Source organism: Leiobunum rupestre, chromosome 11 (assembly GCF_980474605.1).
Source record: "Leiobunum rupestre chromosome 11, qqLeiRupe1.1.hap1, whole genome shotgun sequence".
NCBI classification, from domain to species: Eukaryota; Metazoa; Arthropoda; class Arachnida; order Opiliones; family Sclerosomatidae; genus Leiobunum; species Leiobunum rupestre.
In genome coordinates, this window is record NC_143394.1 from 46,585,044 (window position 1) to 46,604,884 (window position 19,841).

General features: G+C 37.0%; 5 protein-coding genes across 7 annotated transcripts; 3 read left to right on the forward strand and 2 right to left on the reverse strand.

Moving 5' to 3' along the window:
- The first annotated feature begins 105 nt into the window (after window positions 1-105).
- LOC149923042 (uncharacterized) lies at window positions 106-985 on the forward strand. Its single transcript, XM_090164143.1, has 2 exons — window positions 106-362; window positions 448-985. The coding sequence occupies exons 1-2, from the start codon at window positions 172-174 to the stop codon at window positions 749-751; spliced, it is 495 nt and encodes a 164-aa protein (XP_090020269.1). The 5' UTR covers window positions 106-171; the 3' UTR covers window positions 752-985.
- Window positions 966-10,414, reverse strand: Cdk1 (Cyclin-dependent kinase 1). 3 transcript variants are annotated; one of them, XM_090164141.1, is made up of 6 exons: window positions 10,311-10,414; window positions 2,038-2,249; window positions 1,857-1,980; window positions 1,465-1,799; window positions 1,267-1,408; window positions 966-1,198 (listed from the first exon to the last, which is right to left on the reverse strand). In XM_090164141.1, exons 2-6 carry the CDS (start codon window positions 2,229-2,231, stop codon window positions 1,091-1,093), a joined length of 903 nt encoding a protein of 300 aa, XP_090020267.1. In that variant the 5' UTR covers window positions 2,232-2,249; window positions 10,311-10,414; the 3' UTR covers window positions 966-1,090. The 3 variants fall into 3 exon arrangements, with proteins under 3 accessions (XP_090020267.1, XP_090020266.1, XP_090020265.1); XM_090164140.1 differs by lacking the exon at window positions 10,311-10,414 and adding an exon at window positions 9,718-9,845; XM_090164139.1 differs by lacking the exon at window positions 10,311-10,414 and adding an exon at window positions 2,431-2,580 and having other exon boundaries at window positions 967-1,198.
- Window positions 5,714-10,483, forward strand: LOC149923044 (zinc finger CCHC domain-containing protein 24-like). The gene is made up of 4 exons (XM_090164142.1): window positions 5,714-7,295; window positions 8,709-8,948; window positions 9,740-9,904; window positions 10,328-10,483. The coding sequence occupies exons 1-4, from the start codon at window positions 7,188-7,190 to the stop codon at window positions 10,439-10,441; spliced, it is 627 nt and encodes a 208-aa protein (XP_090020268.1). The 5' UTR covers window positions 5,714-7,187; the 3' UTR covers window positions 10,442-10,483.
- Window positions 10,484-12,595: 2,112 nt separating this feature from the next.
- LOC149923045 (S-adenosylmethionine synthase-like) lies at window positions 12,596-16,043 on the forward strand. Its single transcript, XM_090162508.1, has 9 exons — window positions 12,596-12,962; window positions 13,024-13,071; window positions 14,210-14,287; window positions 14,360-14,482; window positions 14,550-14,662; window positions 14,732-15,062; window positions 15,128-15,342; window positions 15,466-15,599; window positions 15,679-16,043. Exons 1-9 carry the CDS (start codon window positions 12,842-12,844, stop codon window positions 15,779-15,781), a joined length of 1,266 nt encoding a protein of 421 aa, XP_090018634.1. The 5' UTR covers window positions 12,596-12,841; the 3' UTR covers window positions 15,782-16,043.
- A 431-nt stretch (window positions 16,044-16,474) lies between these two features.
- Window positions 16,475-19,188, reverse strand: LOC149923046 (S-adenosylmethionine synthase-like). The gene is made up of 8 exons (XM_090162544.1): window positions 18,823-19,188; window positions 18,550-18,627; window positions 18,238-18,473; window positions 18,034-18,177; window positions 17,753-17,971; window positions 17,329-17,511; window positions 17,131-17,264; window positions 16,475-17,055 (listed from the first exon to the last, which is right to left on the reverse strand). The coding sequence occupies exons 1-8, from the start codon at window positions 18,938-18,940 to the stop codon at window positions 16,953-16,955; spliced, it is 1,215 nt and encodes a 404-aa protein (XP_090018670.1). The 5' UTR covers window positions 18,941-19,188; the 3' UTR covers window positions 16,475-16,952.
- Between the last annotated feature and the right edge of the window lie 653 nt (window positions 19,189-19,841).

The following is a 19,841-nucleotide window of genomic DNA, read 5'->3' on the forward strand; positions in this document are numbered from 1 at the left end:
AATAGCTGTTTGTAATAGACATGTAGTAGTAGTGTCGCTCACAAAAACGTCATTTCGAATACGGACAATTTAGGCGCTCCGCTGGCTTCGATTTTAAACTGCCAGAATTTTTCGCACTAGACACTTTCGCTGACCGCCATCGCCCTGTTTTTGAAATTTTCAAACGAAAAAATGGCGTCGGTAAAAGTTGAAGAGAACGGCAGTGTCGGAGAAGAAAACAAATATTTATCAATTTTGAAGAGAGTTTTTAAATTAAAACCTCTTAATCAAGAAACCGTTTACACTTACTACATTCCTTTGGCAGGAGCATTTAGTTACACGGCTTTCTCTGTAACTGTTTTTCTACCTGACGTATCTGCGCGGTACGTTAAGCCTTAGCAAGTCAACTTTTTGGCCGGTGTTAAAACTGCTTGAACAAATATGCTTTTTTTCTTTTAACATATGCAGATTGTTTCCTGAAAACAACTTCGTGGTAGCTAACAGCCTGTTGTTCAATGCTCATCTTGGCTCTGGCCTCTACTTATTCAGCCGGGATCATATGAGACTAGCCCCACAATATTATCGAATCATGTATAGCGTGTATGGGTCACTTATCTTCAACTTTGGTTCCGTTTTACTGTGGGCAGTTACAAAAGCGCTATTGCCAGATAACAAAGCCATTCGCACAATTTTCGCCCTGTCAACTTCAATCTGCATGCTTACTATTGGAAAAGAATATATTGACTTTGTTGACGCTAAAACTAAAAATTAATTACATTCCAAATCACGCGAGCAAGCTAATTTACGACTTATGTATATTTATGTTAAAAAATTGCACCCAACGTGCACACCTTGGCCAAAAAAAACAAACTGCTTTAAATCCATAAATATGGCATTTAGTACAGACCTCACTACCCTATTTCAGATATTTTTAATATTGTTTAAAACTTTAAATGAAATTAATTTATTGTATTTAGAGATTTAATTAAAATTAAATGGATAAATTACAAAATGTCTCAAAAACTAAGTTTACTAAATACAAAGGTAGAAAATGTACCAAACAAATGATATGTGAATACGCATATATACAAAATACACAAAGTTTGAAGTATTACCACTTCTTAGCGGGCAATATCGACTTATCCAAGTCATTAAAATACGCGTGATTTAAAGATTCACGAGCAGAAATTCGCTTCGCCGGATCAAACACCAACATTTTCTATAAATTTAAAAATATTTTTTAATATTTAATAACTAGAAATTTCTTTAATTTCATAAATAGCTAACCTGTAATAGATCAATACCAGTTGTATCTATTTGAGGCACGGAGGTTGTGAGAATATTTTGTTTCCAGCTGGGAAATGAGGGCTTGTAATCAGGTAGTTGGTCTACACCTGGCCAATCTTTATCAGTAGGGGTGCCCAAAGTTCTAAGTAAAATGCCTAATTAATAACTCTCAGGTCTATTTTACTCTATTCAAATTACCTAAAGATGCGAAAGATCTGATCAATTTCGGAATCTCCGTGAAATAAAGGTCTCTTATTGGCCAATTCAGCGAAAATACATCCAATACTCCATAAATCCACCGGGGTTGAGTATCGCGGAGATCCTAAAAGGACTTCAGGTGCCCGATACCACAAGGTTACTACTTCGTGAGTGTAGACTCTAATTGGAACTCCAAACGCACGAGCCAAACCAAAATCAGCTACTTTAATAACCCCCTTTGAATCAATTAACAAGTTTTGCGGTTTCAAGTCACGATGCAAAACTCGGCGTTTGTGGCAAAACAGAATGGCTTGGATAATTTGATGTAAATAGCTCTTTAACAACAAACATTAAAATCAGAAATTTTCAATTTCATAAGTCATAAAATATACCTTAACAAGTGACTTTTCCATATATTCTCCCGTAGGAATGCTATCTAAGTATTTTTTAAGATCCATTGACAGAAATTCAAAAACTAGGTAGAGCCGGTTTTGTTGCATCAAAACGTCTTGCAACCTATTAATCATGTTTGCAATTAAAAGGAGTCTTATACATTAAATTTACTTAACATACCCAACAATATTTGGGTGCTGTAGCTCTTTCAACAATGATATTTCACGGATAGCGGTAGATGGTACTCCTTCGTCTTCATTCTCCAACCGAATCTTCTTCAATGCAACTAACTGACCAGTTTTTACATGCCGTCCTTTGTAAACGATTCCATAGGTGCCCTCACCAATTTTCTCAATTTTAACGTAATCATCCATTATGAATGTATCCTGAGGCTTAAATATAATTAAACGATCTATTTAGGCATTTAGTGGTAATGTTTAACAAGATTATCAAAGACTTAGTCAGCATGGTTGTCGCACACAAAGAAGTACGAAGTGTTATGTATATGCGAATTAAGGTTTCACTTCAAATATAGAATGTGTATTTTATAAAAATATAAATGATTTTACTTACGATCAATATTATTTGTAGTTAAAAGTTAAACGTTTTAGGGTTAAAATGAAGTCGTTGCAATTCGCGAGGCACCGCCAAATTTTGAAACGATCGGTATGTAGAGGTAGAAAACAAAACGAACAAACCCATGCGTAGCCAAGAGTTTCCGTTAAAAAACAAACGCGCCTAGTTGGAAAGCTGCGCCTTTCAGCCAATCACTAAAAAGAACCATTCAGAACCTTCGCACTTTCTTATCATTCTTAGAGACTTAGAAGCCAATACCAAGCCGAAATATATCGACTTCGTTTTGAGCGGGAAACTTTTTTTGGTTGGTTGGTTCACGAATCACGATAATATTGCGCTGTACACTTGTAAATAGTGTATATTTTTAAGAGAGTCCACTCATGGACTAATTAACTAGTTAATTAGTCCATGGTCCACTGGACCCGGACCCCTCCGCCGATCTATTTTTTCGACGAGTCCAGGACTCTTTCCTCTTTCTTCGCCCCCCCGCTCGTTTAAATTTATAAGTTCTTTAATATCTCTTTATTCCTCCATATTATATTCGAAAATTAATGGCACCTAACCAGGCAAAGCCTATAAAATTTTATCGTAATTATAAAAGAGACAGCCAGTAATTGAACTACAGCATCAAAGTTTACATATTGTCATATATAATCGTGATCGGGTAAATTAAAATGCTCGTAAATATTATCACAATTAATTTAACCATTAAAGTCTTCATTTCAAACCCATAGAGCTTAAATTTTTGTTTTCTACCTTTATTCATTTTAATAAAGCAAAATTTTGGTCTTCAATGGCACTGTATTATTACTGTGCCCAGGGCCGGCGGATCGTGTTAATCTCGGGTGGGTAGTCAGAAGAAGGGGGGGGGGGGCGGATTTATTGGGTTATCCTACATAAAAAGATAGGCCTATATAATACTAATTAAGAGAAATTGATAGAGGTAAAAACTACAAAAATTTAGTATTATTCAAATTTATTATTACATAGTATTAATTGCGCAATGCAAAAACTGTACTGCGCTTGTCATTCTCGGAAATGAACTGATTCAACAATTTTTCCAAATATTTTGACGCGTGATTTCATGTAGCTATTAAAATTCATATGGCTACGTGTAACGATGTTTGAAGGATCTGAGTACTAATATTTAAACTCAATTATATAGAAAGGTAGAGACAACGTTATAAAACGTAGTACCAAAAATAAATAAATAAATAAATTTATATTTATATTTATAAATAAATTATAAATCTGGTTTTTTTACGAATGAAATTTTAAAGGTTAAATCTTGTTTTAGCGCAGTCAGCCGAGATAAGAGGGTTAAAGGGTAGACCCTGTGGGTGGTCCACTTTGTTAGTTTTTTGTTATTTATTTACGGGTTTTATTAACGACCTATATATAGTTGTGTTAATTCAAAGACGATAATTTAACGTTTATTGCTTTAAGAGCTGGCGGTTAGTCAAGTGGCTCTCTGTGCTTTGTTGATGGTAAGGTTTTTGCTTCTTGTAAATATATTTGGTGTGGATATTTGGATATCTACGATTTCTAACGCAGTCAATGATTTCCTGGGTGTGCGAGTCATTATATGATATTGGAAATTGGACGGCATTGGTCTTTTTCATGCGGTATGTGTCACAACGTCAACTGGAAGTCTACGAGTGTTGAAATAAAATGAGCGTTAAAGATGCGGCAAGTATTTCGTAAGCGAGAAAAATACAATTACCATCTGTAGATATTTCTTTCATTAAAATTTGCTTAGTATTATATTCAACTGATAAACATGTACTATAAAAAGAGTTAAATTCAATTGTGCATTGTTTTAGTAAGTCTAACTCGCTGTTGTAACTACTTAATTTATAATATTCTGAATAAATTAAACTCGATTGTTTCGTCTCAATTATTTAAATTAAAATTAAAATTTTATACCGGGCAGGGTTTGAACCGAGAATACGTTTTTCGTAAATAACTCTGAATTGCGGAGATATCTTTGGGGGTCGTGTCGAGAAATTAATACTACTAGGGACCATTCTTCCGAGGAGAGGTATATTTTGGCTTGCCAACTTGTTATTTTCGGCGCACCACCGCCAAAATATGTATTTTGCGGCGCGCCGCCACGGTTCTTTTATCGGCGCTTTTAATTTTGATCGAAGTTGGCGAACGACGAGTAGTATCAAAAATAAATTGACATAAACAGTCAAGCGCCGCTGATCATTTTTCATCGGCGTCGGACTCTACAAGTAATATTTGCGAGAGCTAGGACCTGCAAGTGACTGCTTGTTCAAATAAAGGAAAATTTTCACCACTACGGTATGCAACAAGTGTTCTTTTTTAAACAGGTAGCTTTTTTTGACACATTAAGACTAATCAAAAACACGGCGTTCTGTTTACAGGTGAAAAGTTTCCATTATTTCAACAAGCGCTATTTAAACAATAACTTATGAGTCCTGGCTGTCGGAAATATTACTTCTTGGCAATTTCTGGGAAGATGTTTTATTTAAGCGCCTATTTAGTTCTTAATTTCCCGGAAGATAATATAAATGTATAATATATTTAAAAAATTTTATTGTCAAAAGCTTCATCTTTTTGCGGCGCTCAGTAATAGGCGCCTAAATAAAACATCTTCCCAGAAACTGCCAAGAAGTAATATTTCCGACAGCCAGGACTCATAAGTTATTATTTATATAGTGCTTGTTGAAATATTAGAAAGCTGGAAACTTTCTCGAACGTAACATCGGTTTTTTCAAAGATAATTTAAACTCGTACCCTAGATTCGAATACTGAGAGCTTTCCCATTGACGTTTTTGTTACGAAGCGTTTACCCTTTTCCGGCACGTGACCTCAGAAAAATCGGGCTCCACCGGTTGCGGCACGGCCAACTTCGATCATGCGCTGCCGCGCTATATAGCGTGGCAGCGCGTGATCGAAGTTGGCCGTGGTTGCGGTAAGGCGCAAACCATGGAGCGAATTTTTTCTGAGTTCCGGCGGGAAGTGGGTAAACGCTATCGGCAACGCGCGAGAGAGTGATTTCGAATCTAGGGTACGAGTTTAAATTATCTTTGGTTTTTTGCTAAGCCTTAACATGCCAAAAAAGTTACCTGGTTAAAAGGAAACACTTGTTGCATACCGTACTGCAAAACTAATATGTTTACTTCTAAAGGAATGAGTTTTCATCTTTTTCCAAATGATAATTTTATACGAAATAAAAATATTACATATAATTTTAATTATTTATACCATAAGAGGATGATAATAATAACAATAATATTATCTTCTTATACTTAGTTTTAGATACATTATATATTTTACCTTAAAATATATTATCGAAAATTAACATGAGGGCAAAAACGCGTCTCCAATTGGCTTCAATATGACTTTTTGGCTAGCCGCTAGCCAGCCTAACCGTTTAACCGACCGACCGGAAATAGCTCCTTCCCAGATGAATTTGGAGAGGGGAGTAAAAGAGTATCTTTTATTGAAGCGCCCATTAGGAAATTTAACTATCGAGATTCGATTGCCAGTTGCAAGGACCGAACTTAATCCTTTTTTTTTATTACTTTCCAATTTCAATTTACCCCAAAACCCAAACCAAATGAAGAATATATTTATTTATACCACAAGTGTATAATATTGTTTATTTGCAAAAGTTTTACTGAGAGCTATTCAAAAGAAAGACTGCATAATTACGGGCTTCGTCGCCGTTTCGGGTCCGCTTGCTAAAGCGTCACATGTAGCCTTTGACAGCGCTTCGCTAGGGGAGATTTTTTTTCTTGTGATGACGTCACTCCGTTACTAGCTCTCAGTAAAATATTCCCCAAATTGACTAACTTATGGATAATATTATAGACTTATGTTTATGTTGAGGGATAATAACTACCTAGAACTGCCCCGAAATGTATGCTTGTATGAACAAAATTTGTTAAGAAAATTGGGTACACCTGCGAAAATCCTGTCCTGCAAGCGACCACAATATCCAAATAATTACAAAGTTTTAAATAAACTATTTCCAATGCCTGTGTGGCAAGGCGTATTTCGCATTAGGGTTTAAATTGTACACCCCCTTTTTGACCAAAAAATCACTTACGTTTTGCACCCCCTCCCAGGTCCATTGTGGGGGGTTATACCCCCACACCTCCCCCCTTTAAATACGCCCTTGCTGTGTGGAGATCGTACTACCCCAATGAAATAAAAAAAGCACAAAAGGATATGATGATGTTATTAATAAAACTAGATAAAATGACTGATAACTCAAAGGGGAATAGGGTCTAATATCCAGGTCTAAAAAAAGGTTTAAAATCTCGCGTAGAACGAAGGCAGGGGAGATGCTGGTGAAATGAGGGTGAGCGAAGCCTTCGAATATGAGTTGACGTGAGAGAGCAAATGTTGGGGTTAATCAAAGGAGATGTCCTCCGTCTCCGAGGATATCTCTAGCTCGGAAAGACGGAAGAATATAAGAGTACAGAACACCGCCAAACTCTATCCCATTTAGCCCGAATTTAGCAAATGTATCGTGTGTTCCCCGCACTGCGTTCAAAGGGGTTCAGCAGACTTCGGAGGAGTTTAAGGCATAGAATCAGCGAAAACCGGCAGAGAGCCCGCGCAAGAGCTGGAGGAAAAGTGTCTTTTTCGCGAGGGATTTCCAGAGGCGGCTGCCGGAGAGGCTAGGGTGGGCTGAAAGGTTCCGGCCAGATTTTCAGAGAGCCGATCAGTGAGGAGGGGACCGCTCTTCAGAGTGCCAAAACCTCTTAAATCTTTCGATGACAAGCTTAGCTCCATCGGTCGACATGACTCCCCCACTGTACCAACCCTCCCAGCTACTCAATTGGGTCTACCTCACACTATCCGATCAGGCATCCAACGACCAAGTAAGTCAGTTCCCTTATTTTACAAGCGCGTTCTTTACCATTCAAAATGGACGTTATACAGTTCCACCACGTGCAAGGAGACATTTTTATAAATTCCGATAGAATAACCCAAAGCATGTACAAATTGGGAATATCACATAATCCCTAGTTCCTTCTAGATAACGTTTTTGGTAAAGCTCCAGACTCTAATCGGCCGCAATATGGGCATGAAATTGATAAACAAACTATTCGTCGTCAACTTAGAACGGCGTAAAATTTCACCTGATGTTCTCGAGCGTTAAAATGAAAATATTTTAAGCATTTGTCTCGAAATACTATTAATAGATTACTCGGTCAACGTGGCTCTAGACTAAGCGTTTCTACTCGCAGTTTATCAGATGCCGTAATTTTGTTAGTTCTAAAACTTGTAGAAACAATTAAATTGCCCAAACTCCAACCTGTTTAATTACGGAAGCTAAATTACCCTTGTTACTCGAAACAAATCGATTATTTTCATTGGCTTTTATCCATAATTTAAGGGGAAAATAGGTCGTGATTAAATAAGGACCCCAAGAGAACGCTATAAAATTCTTAAAGATGTTTTCGATAGCCCATACAAGCGCCATATGACTGGAGTTGTAGATGGAAAACTATTAAGGATAGCTTCCGATATAAAAGTTAAAACTTATGTATCACATTTTATAAGATCGCGCGTAGCTCGGCATCTTTGGAAGAGGCTGAAGATCACCCGATAGTAGACTGAAAGGCTGAGTCACACTGCCAGCTGTTCCGTACTGAAGTATCTAGTAACCGGTGACTTAACTACTCTGAGTAAGGTAGAAATTCCAGGGAGAAGGGAACGCGACCAGAAAAAGAATCCTTCTTGGGCATCCTGCCAACGACTTTTTTTTATTTTTCTGGTTGCAAACAAACCGTTAAAAAAAATCTGTTTTTAGGCAAGTTAAAAATAGGACGGTTTTCCCGCGGATAAAGTTATACAACCACGTGCGCTAGTAGTCCTCCAACTGCCTCCCAAACCCTGGATAATTTTCGGGATTCGGGCTCAAGACCATAATGCATTCTTTCCCTGTTAGATTACCATGGTGCAAATTTCAGCACGTCTTTATATGGCACCAATGTTTTTAGACGTTTTTCTCGACGTTACTTCTAAAAGCGCGAATAATTAGCTCACCAAGAAACATTTACAAAAAACAACGTGAATAAAATAGGCTAAGGTTAAACTTTAGATTGGTATGTCACCTATGCCTCGCGGGTGAAGGAGGTACCAGAGGTTTTTCCATTGTAGAACCAAATTGGGCCGTACAATTATTCTCAGAGTTTATTTTTTAAATGACCTAGATATCTATTGATAATAAGTATTGTTATCTAATACAAAGGTTATATTTTCACTTAAATTCCTTAATTTATTTAAAGGCTTTAGCACTGCCTTCGCTTTTAAATTCATTGGCTCCGGTTAACCCGTACGGAAACTTTCAAAATGGTCTCTACTCTTCCAACAACGGCTTTCAATCAGGGCTCGCCATCAGCGACCTCGCGGACAAGTTTTCCGACTTGAATTTGGGATTGGATCAAAAATTCCAGAAAAAACCACCACCCAACTACTTGTGCCATCTATGCTTCAAAAAGGGTCATTACATCAAGGATTGCCCACAGGTAAGCCCCCAATACCTTTTTAGGAACACCAAGCAACTGATAAATCTGACACATCATGGTACTATAGCTGTAAATTCCATCTCTGACCTCATAACGTTGCTATCATACAATAGAGCCTATTTTAATATATTTTTTAAATTCTCGTTTTCGATAATCCCTGTGATAACTGATAATTGACAAAAAATTAATCTTCAGATGCAATATAAAACACGGACAGTCAAAATTTAAACCTATACTTTGAAACCAAATACTTTAGTGAATCAGCTATTTAGTGAAACATCGAGCAAAAATTTTGGTCGTTTACATGGTAATGTTTTTTTTTATTTTTGAAATTCCTGAAAAAATACAGTAGTGGGACCAGGAATCCATAACGATTTTGGTAATCGCTATAGAATATTGTTGTTAAATGACGGTTAGAAGTATTAAACCTTTTTCGGGACCTTAATTTATCGAGATGGATTCCCAGTTGGACCAATACCAGTAATAAAATCTGACCACGAAAACTTTCTACTTCTCGTATGTTATGTAATATTTATTATCTCGTCTGATTATTATTATTATTTAGATATTTCCTTAATCTTTTATTTTGTTCCTCGGTTAGGCCTTTAGGATAGCGTGATGTCTCAGTTTTATCGTTGTTTTGGCGTCAGAGACTATATAGCCTGGGGACGCAATCGAGAGATATAGGTAGAAGTGGTAACCTCTCCCAGCTTCGATTGACCCCCCCAGACAACAGTCTCGAAGTCTTCTCGTGCTAATCAAAGCCTACTTGATTCAACGCTTGTTACTAGGCCCGACCAAAAGGGGAAGGACTGACTCCTTATCAAGGCAAGAAAAGGTGCTTCGGCGAGTACAAATGTCCCAAATGTAAACGGAAATGGATGAGTGGAAACAGTTGGTCCAATATGGGACAAGAGTGTATCAAATGTCACATTAATGTCTATCCTCACAAACAGGTAAACGATGCGACCACCAATAGATGGTTTCTTTTCGCCTGTTCTCGGACTAAAAGTGTACTCTTTTTACCCTAAAACGTTTTTTTCGCCTGTGCCGGGGATGAGAATCAATCTGCCCCATAATCTATTCGCTTGTGTATTAGGGCTACTCTTTTTACTCCTTCTGAAAAAGAGGTGTAAAGGAGTAAATTGGAATTTTTCGTCTGCTAGCCAGAATTTATCTGCTAAAAAGGCCATAGGCCGCCATTTTGGAGTAACGTTTTTACTCCGATTCGAACTATTCGCCATCACGGAATCGGAGTAAAATGACGTCATAGCGTTACACTTCTTACCCTACTCCGAAATACCGGAACAAGCGAAAAGAAACGACCTATTATCAGATGCTTAGCAATGTACAAATCCGTACTTTTACGTCTTCCTTAGCGTCCCCTTGAGAAACCGGACGGGCTGGACGTGAGTGATCAATCCAAAGAACACCCTCAACACTTGTGTGAAAAATGCAAGACACTCGGCTACTACTGCAGGAGGGTGCAGTAACCCGTCCCTTTTTCTAATTGGAAAGCCTTACGAGCATTGTGATCTAAATATATATTGTTAAATTTCTAGTCCTTTTAAGCGTGATTCGTGGGGACATTAGAATGGCTCATCGCGACACTCATTCTATTGTTTTCACGGTAGTGTTATTCGTTTTAGTACGAGTATGACGTCACTCGGGCCACGGAGGGGTTAATTGCCACCGTGACGTCATGATGACGCTTCAAGTACAAAACCCTTATCAGAAATCCGTCTAAATACCCATTTTTTAACTTAATGGTTTTTCAAAAAAAAAGATGTGCATTGTTTGTTTTTTATTTAAACCCAAAATTTGTTTATATTCGCTTGTCATTTCATCGTCTGCTGTAATAAGTGAAACCAGATATTTCGTTAGAGCTGGGAGAAAAATGCAAGTCAGGGTTTCTAACTTGCCACAACTCGAATATGCGAAATTTGTTAAAATAATTTAAAAGATATCATATCGGTAATAAGTGACAGAAGGTTATTTTCCCACAATTTCGTTTTTTTGTTGATTTTGTTTCTCTAAAAATCCCGCATGTGTAGAGTAATTTCAAAATATCTTAAATATGCGATTTTGTTTCCAAATAGTTATCATTCCAACTTCCAAGTTTGATAACGGAACTGAATTTGATATAAAATGCTCAGGTTTTAATTCAATATTTCGTAACAAGGTTAAAATACGGCCAATTTTTCCATACTTTTCAAAGACAATTATGTCGACGAATATCGTATTTGTAAATTAGGAATATCAAGAATTTTATATCAAAGGTGTTTTTTTTTTGAAAAACGAGATTAAAAATATATAAAAAGTATAAAACCCGTATTTGTATAACTGAGGTTTTTTTGAGATTATAAGATTTTTTTGGTGTTATTAAAGAAAAATGAAAAATAATTTATATAAATAATGTAGAGAAAAACATGTTGAAGTGAAAAATATATCTATATAGATTGTAATAGCCTTAAACAAATATTGCGTTCCCCCTAGAGCTAAAGTTCTTTTTTACAGTTTGTATTTTTCGTTTTGCGAGATACACCGTTTGAAATAAATTATTTGAAACATTGAATTAAATTTATTCATAAAATAACGGTCATTTCAAAAATAAAAGATAAGCTATTCTAGTTTATCTGGAACAACGTTATCTGGAAATTCAAAGTTTCTTTAAAAAATAAACGACGTTCTTCGAAGAGCTTAAGAGAAACGGTCAATTGTTTCTGAAGTCTACCAACTAATTTCAAATGTTGTAAAAGAATAAAAACCTCAACAATCAGGGCTAAAATACCATTCTGCAATTTTAGGAGCTACGCGGGTTTGGCTTTATCGAAAGATTTCCCCGCATTTCGCTTGCAATTTTCAATTGTTTACATTTGATAAAAGAATAGAGTTCAAAATTCGAAAAGCAATGAGAAAACCAGTTAAATCCGGTGTTTCGCGATCTACTAGATCGCCTTATCGTAGACACACTGATTCTAAGAAACTAACAAAGTACTCGTATACCGTTTTTAAAGTTACCAGAATATAGAATTTACGTACCCCCAACCATCATACCATGTTACCCTAAGTTTTTCGTTAGGGTAGGCGTTTAAACTCTCAGACTTAAGCAAAGCGAAATCTTTATCAGTCACAAACATGATTAGACACATTTTACAAACCCCGATCCATACTGATCAGGCATTAATAGAGTTAATCATTCAAAAATGCGTTCTCCGATAACCCATTATTATATAGACCAAGGTCCTCTAACGCGCGTTAACTCACGTGCCTTAAGTACGAATTTGCATTACGCGACGTTGTTTGTTCCTACATTGTACGTTATTCATGAAACTGTTAGAAATAACGTCTAAGCGGCAGAACTGAAAACAATATAAGTGTAACCCAGAGAGGACTCAAGGGTCAAACAACTGCCGAAAAAGCTTGGAAATGAGACAGCAAAATGGTGAAGAATCTTTTGGAAAACTGATAAGTGGGGCTTCGATTACGCACTCGGGTATGATGATTCTTACGCAAAAGAGACGATAGATTCCGCGAAACTTGTCAATTGATAGGCGATAGTGACCTCAACGACGTCTTTTAGCTCATCAATTAGCTCCTCCCACCTCGGAATCGATGGTTTATAAGAGCTTCGTCGGTAGTCGGGTGCCAAAAGCAACGTTCGATAAGAAAGAGCTCTAACAAAAGTCGTTGGAACAGCACCGCGAATATTTTAACGATAAGACTAGAGTCCCGTGGCGCGCAAAGATCGGCATTCATCGATCAGAGGATTATAGCAGTTTCGTCCTTGAGAAGCGAATCGTTTAAACTTGTACGCCGATCGCGGTCTCGTTCTTTTCAGGCTTAGAAAGCGCGAGAGAAACATCTTCGCGATTTCGAGAAACAAAATCATCATGACCAACGAAACGCTTGTTCTCGTAAATGGCATTAACAACGCCTCCGTCAACAGCAAAAAGTTGAGCAACGGGGTGTCCAAGATACACAAGGATGGGGTCAGGGAACAGAGTGGAGATGGTACGCCATTCCATTAAACTTTACGTAATTAATTAACTAATTAATCGAATTTTTAATTAAGGTGACATGTTCCTTTTCACCAGCGAAAGTGTCGGCGAGGGCCATCCAGGTATGCTCTTTCATTTATCTCAAAATAAAATCTTGCAGTTTGGGGAGGGAGGTGGCAAAATAGGTTCAACCCTGGTAGAACTAAGCACCAGGTACTTTACTAGATATTTTAAAATTGATGCTATGACGTCAAAGCAATAGGTTAAACTTTGTGGCTATCCAGTAGCGTCGGAAGTATTATGGAACTGGGTGGGCTTAAATCATATATAGTGTGAAAAAGTCTACTAACATTTTTTTTTAAAGTATGGAATATAAATGGGTATAAAAATTTCGTCTTTTACGCAATGACTATTAAGAATTGTAACTCCGTTTTCTAAAATTAGGGAAACATTTTCTAAAAACAAATTACCTACCAGAAAATCCGGGGGAAATGTACGAACAATCTTTTTATAAAAATTTTGAGTCAATTTCAAGCCCCCCCTCGGTATGAAAATCTTGTCTACGCCACTGACTACGTGTGCCGAAGCTGCTATCATGTCTCGGTCTAAAGATAGGCGTCAGGAGGAGTAGCCCACTAGATTAAAGATCAATTACAGCTCATTGAGAGCTACGAGTGGTCCCCCTATGACTTAACAGAAAATTCACCAAGGTCGTTTCCCTTTTCGGAGAGAGATGGCGGGTGGGAAAATTAATCAAATATCCGGCATATAAGATCGAGTCTTCTTAGCCTTGTATATACGTTTCTATACTTGTATTTATTTCGGGGGAATTTAGCCTTGATAAAGAAAATCTTTCAAAAGCAAGGGTCTTCCCTGTAGTACGTGACTTTCGTATGCGCGGAACATGTCATTAGATAATGTGGTTGGGGTTCACGTGAAAAACCAGATAATTAATTACGGAGACTATAATCTCGTTCAAAGAATATTTATCAACTATCGTTGAATATTGCATAACGTCATCAATAATTATTAACGCAATCGACGTACTCAATTGATTACGATACGAGACGGGTCACGCGTTAACCACCAGTTTTGAGATAACAAATCATTTACAATTAGTCAACAAAACAATGTAGCGCAAAGAGAAAACACCTTCTCATATCATTATCAAATCTTAATATTATCCAACTTCTGACAAAACACAATTAACACACTTAAAGTTCAAGTTTCTAAAAATGTATCTCCCTTTTAAAATTACAGACAAAATGTGCGATCAAATTAGTGACGCCATCCTGGACGCACATTTGAAGGAAGACCCCGACGCCAAAGTCGCTTGTGGTTAGTTTCATAAAAACAAAAATTCAATCTTAAAATAGCAACGCAAAATTGACAGTTTAACTCTAAAAATAGAAACGGTTGTTAAAACCAATATGGTATTGGTATGCGGCGAAATCACTTCTAAATCCGTCGTAGATTACGAAAAGGTCATTCGAGACACAGTTAACTACATTGGCTACGATGACCCAGAGAAAGGTACACGCAATTATACTACACAACAGTAGACACAGACCAACAATTACTAACAACAATATGTCTTTAGGATTCGACGGAAAAACTTGCAGAATCGTGGTGGAAATTCATCGTCAGAGTCCCGAAATTGCTCAAGGGGTACACATTGACAAAGAAGAGGGTGATATCGGAGCGGGGGATCAAGTACGAAAACGCGTCTTGAACGCAATTGGAATTAAAAATCTTAAGCGAGTTTTCTTTGAAATTTCTCAGGGTTTAATGTTTGGTTACGCCACCGATGAAACTGAAGAATTAATGCCCTTAACCATTGTCTTGGCGCACAAACTCAACATGAAATTGTCGGAACTGAGGCGAAGCGGCGAATTTTGGTGGTGCCGACCAGACTCAAAGGCTCAAGTTACCTGCGAATATATTTTCTCGGAAGGCGCGGCAGTTCCGTTGAGAGTACACACTGTGGTTATCGCTGCTTCACACCATCCCGACATTGAATTAGACGACCTCAGATCTCAAATCAAAGAGAAGGTCATCAAAGCAGTCATTCCAGACAAGTATCTCGACGACAAAACCATTTACCACATAAACGGTAAACAACAAATCCCACTTTTGCGTATATGAAGTTAGTGGATAACCTACTTTTATCCAATATAGCTTGCGGTCCCTTCGTTATTGGAGGTCCACAAGGTGATGCCGGTTTAACGGGACGCAAAATCATCGTGGATACGTACGGAGGTTGGGGTGCCCACGGAGGAGGGGCATTTTCCGGCAAAGACCCCACCAAAGTAGACAGATCAGCGGCGTACGCTGCTAGATGGGTAGCTAAATCTCTGGTGAACGCTGGACTATGCAAGAGGTGCCTCGTACAGGTATTGAACCGAATCTTAATTATATCAAGACTGGGTTAAGGGGCAGTATCTCAATGGCTGTCCCCTTATATAAACCATTTTAATTTCATTATCTCCAATTCTAACTCTATCGCATCTCCGCAGCTTTCCTACGCTATCGGTGTTTCGGAGCCTCTTTCCATAACGGTATTCTCTTTCGGAACTTCTCATCTTCAAGAAAAACAGTTACTCCAAATTATTAAGAACAATTTTGATCTAAGGCCTGGCAAGATTATGAGGTATGTATTCTAACCAAATTCTATTTCAATTAGTTTGGTAACTCTGACCATAACGCGTCAAATTATTTCATCATTATAGAGACCTAATGTTGAAAAGGCCACTTTACCAACAAACGAGCGCGTACGGACATTTCGGACGTGACGAATTCCCCTGGGAACAACCGAAATTATTGCAGTTATAATATACCAATTATTTATGAAGAACCACCCCTTCTCCTTGAAATACTATTTTTCTACGAAAATTTCTCTACCCATTTTTAAATATAAGCATTTCTTTTTATAATGCTGCAAATGACGCACTTGTTAAAGCGTTTTTCCTTTTGATAATTTTTGAAAGGCAAAGATTTTATACTTAAACTAAAAAAAGCGGAAAAAACCTCATATCCAGATCCTATTTTTTACGCGTATGTTTTTGGGTTTGAATAAAAGTACGTTTTAATTCTTCGTCACGTTGTAGTCAATTTTCGTTATTCATATTTCGCGCGTGCTGGTTACAGCATAAGGTAGATGGCGCTCTAAGTAGGGCTTTTTACTGGATAAGCCAACCATACTTAACAGCTAAGATAAATCGAAAAGTTAAAAATATTTAAAAAGTTTTTATTAACCATTAATAACAACAGAGACCACGCTACAAAGCTTTGCATTTAAAATGGGTTCTTTTAGAGCGCAAAAATTTTGTTCTTAAGATAATTCTAAATAATAACTATTTTAGTTATTCATATTTTGCGCGCGCTGGTTATAGCAATAATATTAGGTAGATGGCGCTCTATGTAACGACGCCATACGCTTTATATATAACAGAGCTTTTTACTCGATGAAATTTATTACTTTACTTCGTTGCAAATTTAACAGCTAAGATAAATCGAAAAGTTAAATATATTTAAAAAGTTTTTATTAACCATTAATAACAACAGAGATCACGCTTAAAATTTTTGCATTTAAAATGGGTTCTTTTAAAGCGCAAAAATTTTGTTCTTAACACAATTCTAAATAATAATAAAGAGGAAACTTAAGTCACTGACATTTTGACTATCGTCTTTTTACGTTGGTTTCTTCGCAAAATTTGGGTTAAAGACGGGTAAAAAAAGTGCGTAATTCAAAAAACGAAAGATGAAAAAAGTTTATAATTTCTTCGTTTCTGGAAGTCTTGGAATGTCACGCCAGGAAAAAATAGAAGAGTTGCCGAGCCAAGTTCATAATTTAGCCCGCAAAATTGTTTCTTCCTGGGATTTCATTCTACTTTTACATCATATATCATAATTTAAAGCCGCAGATTAGTTTTGATAAAAGTCTTAAAGAATACGGAGACACGTTTACGTTTTTCATAATACGACTTGTTCGCGACATCCACTGTCACAACACAAGCTGCTTGGGAACTTCCCATGGAAATTGTTTGTGCCCAAAATGCCCGTAACAGCTGGTTCCTTGATAAATTGGATGCTTAAGATTGAGTTCCCTGTCGCAAGAAACGCATTTTTAGTAAACATAACCAAATTTTATCGAATATTAAATATGAAAGGATAATATATACCTCATTATTACTCCAGGTCGAAGGTCAAAATTAGCTTTAACTATTTTAAGAAGTTCGTGGGGTGGTTTCGAAGATGTTCCGTATGAAAATATGGTTATTGAAAGCGGCTCCGCTATTCCAATAGCGTATGAGACCTAAAAAAAATGCCATTATGTTGTAAAAAGTTACACCAAGAGATCTTTAAATAATTTTTTATACCTGTACAAGACACCGCCTGCACAATCCAGCGTTTACAAGTGATTTGGCAACCCAACGAGCGGCATACGCCGCCGAACGATCAACTTTAGTTGGATCTTTCCCAGAAAATGCCCCTCCTCCATGAGCTCCCCATCCTCCGTATGTATCCACAACTATTTTACGTCCCGTAAGACCAGCATCACCCTAAAAATTAGTATTTCTCTAAAATTAAATTCAATAGTAAGGAGACAAACCTAATTATTTAAGTACTTGAAACCCCCTTTTTATGCTAAGCCTAATTATTAGAGTACTCTGAACCACTTTTTAAGCTAAGCCTAAAAGCTTGAAAGCTAGATAATATGTTAAAGCTCGGCTCGAAACCCAAACATGCCTAAATTAAATTCAGCCCAAGGAAAATTTCGGATACAGAAATAGATTTACATACCATGGGTCCCCCAACAATAAATTCCCCACATGGATTGATGTGGTAAACAGTGCGAGCGTCCAAATATTTCTCTGGAATCACAACTTTAATGACTTTTTCCATGATTTCCTTACGAAGTTCATCCAATGGTTTTTCTTCCAAATGCTGTGTTGATACTACTACCGAATGAACTCTTACAGGAACAGCAGCCCCTCGATCAAAATAATATTCGCAAGTAACCTAATCACATTCTATCATTAGATCTCCCAAATGATTCGCAGTCTTTTTTTTTGACTAATTACTTGTGTTTTGGAATCAGGTCCAGCCCACCAAAATGTTCCGTCATTTCTCAACTCGGATAATTTAGCATTAAGCTTATGAGAAAGAACTACTGTCAGAGGCATGCATTCCTCCGTTTCATCCGTGGCATAGCCAAACATAAGACCCTAAAATTTAATTAATTTTTAAGATATAATTTAATTTTGAAAGAAATCATGTTTACTCACTTGATCCCCTGCTCCTATGTCCTCATCCGCTTTATTAATGTGAACTCCTTGCGCAATATTTGGGCTTTGCTGCTCTACTGCTACAAGTACGTTACAGGTTTTATAGTCAAAACCTTTCTTGCAGTTATCATATCCAATCTTTTTAACCGTTTGTCTGACAATTTTCTGATAATCCACCGTAGCATGGGATGTTATCTCGCCAAATATCATTATCATGCCAGTCTTAGTTGCTGTTTCTGTAAGGTACATTATAATCGTTTTTCATAAAGAGGTAGAGGTACTTTGCATTTATCAATGTTTACAAAAACGCACCGCAAGCAACTTTAGCATTTGGATCCTGACTCAAATGTGCGTCTAGAATAGCGTCGCTAATTTGATCGCACATTTTATCTATAAAAAAAACAATCGCCGGTTTACAAATATATTGTAGATTTCGCGAGTGCTTAGCCGGTATTTGAAAAGACAAGAAGCCATGAGGCGAAGATCTTAGGCCTCGTGTATCTACTATCGAGCCTTCCTTTAAGCCTTTGTTAACAACAATGAGGCAAGACTCCGCGTTTAATTTAAGAAAATAAAATTAATCACCTGGATGGCCCTCTCCGACAGATTCGCTGGTGAACAGAAAAACATGTTCGTCATCGAAATTTTCCGCACCATTCTGCCCATTCATGCTGTGATTAGAATTTCCGATCCCGTTTTCCATGTCGGCTTTTCCTTTTCACTTTGATGTGCTTCTCTAACCGGAGAGAGCTCGAGAATAAATTTTAACTGACGCAATACTAATAACAGCCAAGGAGTATAGCAGCTGCTGGGAGATAATCTACCGCCGCCAGCGCGCTCTGGCGGGAAGCAATGTGGGAATCCTTGAGAGCGTCTATTTTGTAAGATATCTTGGGCTTTCTTTCAAAATTAGTTAGAAACTAAGAGCGCCTCTTCCTTCTGGCTTTGCTTTTTGCTTTTAAAATAAAATCTTGAAAGAATACTTTCCAACTTTACGCATTTTAGATCTAAGAATATGGGAGAGTGCGACTGATGATTTGGAAAAAACGATTAACTTCTCTGTTTATTTCGCACATTTTTTTAGAAAATGTTGAATACCAAAAATTAAAAGTTTGGAAAAGCGATTAATTTGTCTGATTACTTTGCACTTTTTAAGCAAGTGTTGAATTTTGAAAATTAAACGCAAGCTTAGTTGTTTTTTTACAGAGGAAAATGATATAGTAATAACATAAGTAACGTAAAATAATAAGTATGACAATAAACGATATAGGTTGAAAATTATAGTCTGCGATTAGCGTATCGGAACAGGAAACTCATCACCGCCAGTTTAATTTTATGGCTATAAATATAATCCTAAATGAGTTAAGGTGTAAAGTTTTTAAATGACACTACTTTCAGAAAAAAAAGTGAGTGTTTATAATAGTCAAATTTTAATGTTCGATTACAAAATTCAACATTATTTTAATTAGGCGTTATTTTATTTTTTTTTCAAAGCTTTTAATTTTCAATAGACCTTGACTCCTTAGTAAGAAATGTTCGAGATTTCACGTTCACTGTTAGCTGACAGTAAATAACGACCAGCGGAGACTCGTCAGTCCTTAGAC

Bases quoted from the DNA above. Each gene is read 5' to 3' on its own strand.
- LOC149923045 (XM_090162508.1), top strand. From the start codon at position 12,842: ATGACCAACGAAACGCTTGTTCTCGTAAATGGCATTAACAACGCCTCC. The intron at 14,483-14,549 runs GTACACGCAATT...ATATGTCTTTAG, and splicing joins CTACGATGACCCAGAGAAAG to GATTCGACGGAAAAACTTGC. The intron at 15,063-15,127 runs GTAAACAACAAA...TATCCAATATAG, and splicing joins AACCATTTACCACATAAACG to CTTGCGGTCCCTTCGTTATT.
- Cdk1 (XM_090164141.1), bottom strand. From the start codon at position 2,231: ATGGATGATTACGTTAAAATTGAGAAAATTGGTGAGGGCACCTATGGA. The intron at 1,800-1,856 runs GTATATTTTATG...TTGTTGTTAAAG, and splicing joins TGGAAAAGTCACTTGTTAAG to AGCTATTTACATCAAATTAT. The intron at 1,199-1,266 runs GTTAGCTATTTA...TTAAATTTATAG, and splicing joins CTGGTATTGATCTATTACAG to AAAATGTTGGTGTTTGATCC.
- LOC149923044 (XM_090164142.1), top strand. From the start codon at position 7,188: ATGACAAGCTTAGCTCCATCGGTCGACATGACTCCCCCACTGTACCAA. The intron at 8,949-9,739 runs GTAAGCCCCCAA...GCTTGTTACTAG, and splicing joins ACATCAAGGATTGCCCACAG to GCCCGACCAAAAGGGGAAGG. The intron at 9,905-10,327 runs GTAAACGATGCG...CGTCTTCCTTAG, and splicing joins ATGTCTATCCTCACAAACAG to CGTCCCCTTGAGAAACCGGA.
- LOC149923046 (XM_090162544.1), bottom strand. From the start codon at position 18,940: ATGGAAAACGGGATCGGAAATTCTAATCACAGCATGAATGGGCAGAAT. The intron at 17,972-18,033 runs GTAATTAGTCAA...GAATGTGATTAG, and splicing joins GACCTGATTCCAAAACACAA to GTTACTTGCGAATATTATTT. The intron at 17,056-17,130 runs GTATATATTATC...TTCTTGCGACAG, and splicing joins CGACCTGGAGTAATAATGAG to GGAACTCAATCTTAAGCATC.
- LOC149923042 (XM_090164143.1), top strand. From the start codon at position 172: ATGGCGTCGGTAAAAGTTGAAGAGAACGGCAGTGTCGGAGAAGAAAAC. The intron at 363-447 runs GTACGTTAAGCC...TAACATATGCAG, and splicing joins CTACCTGACGTATCTGCGCG to ATTGTTTCCTGAAAACAACT.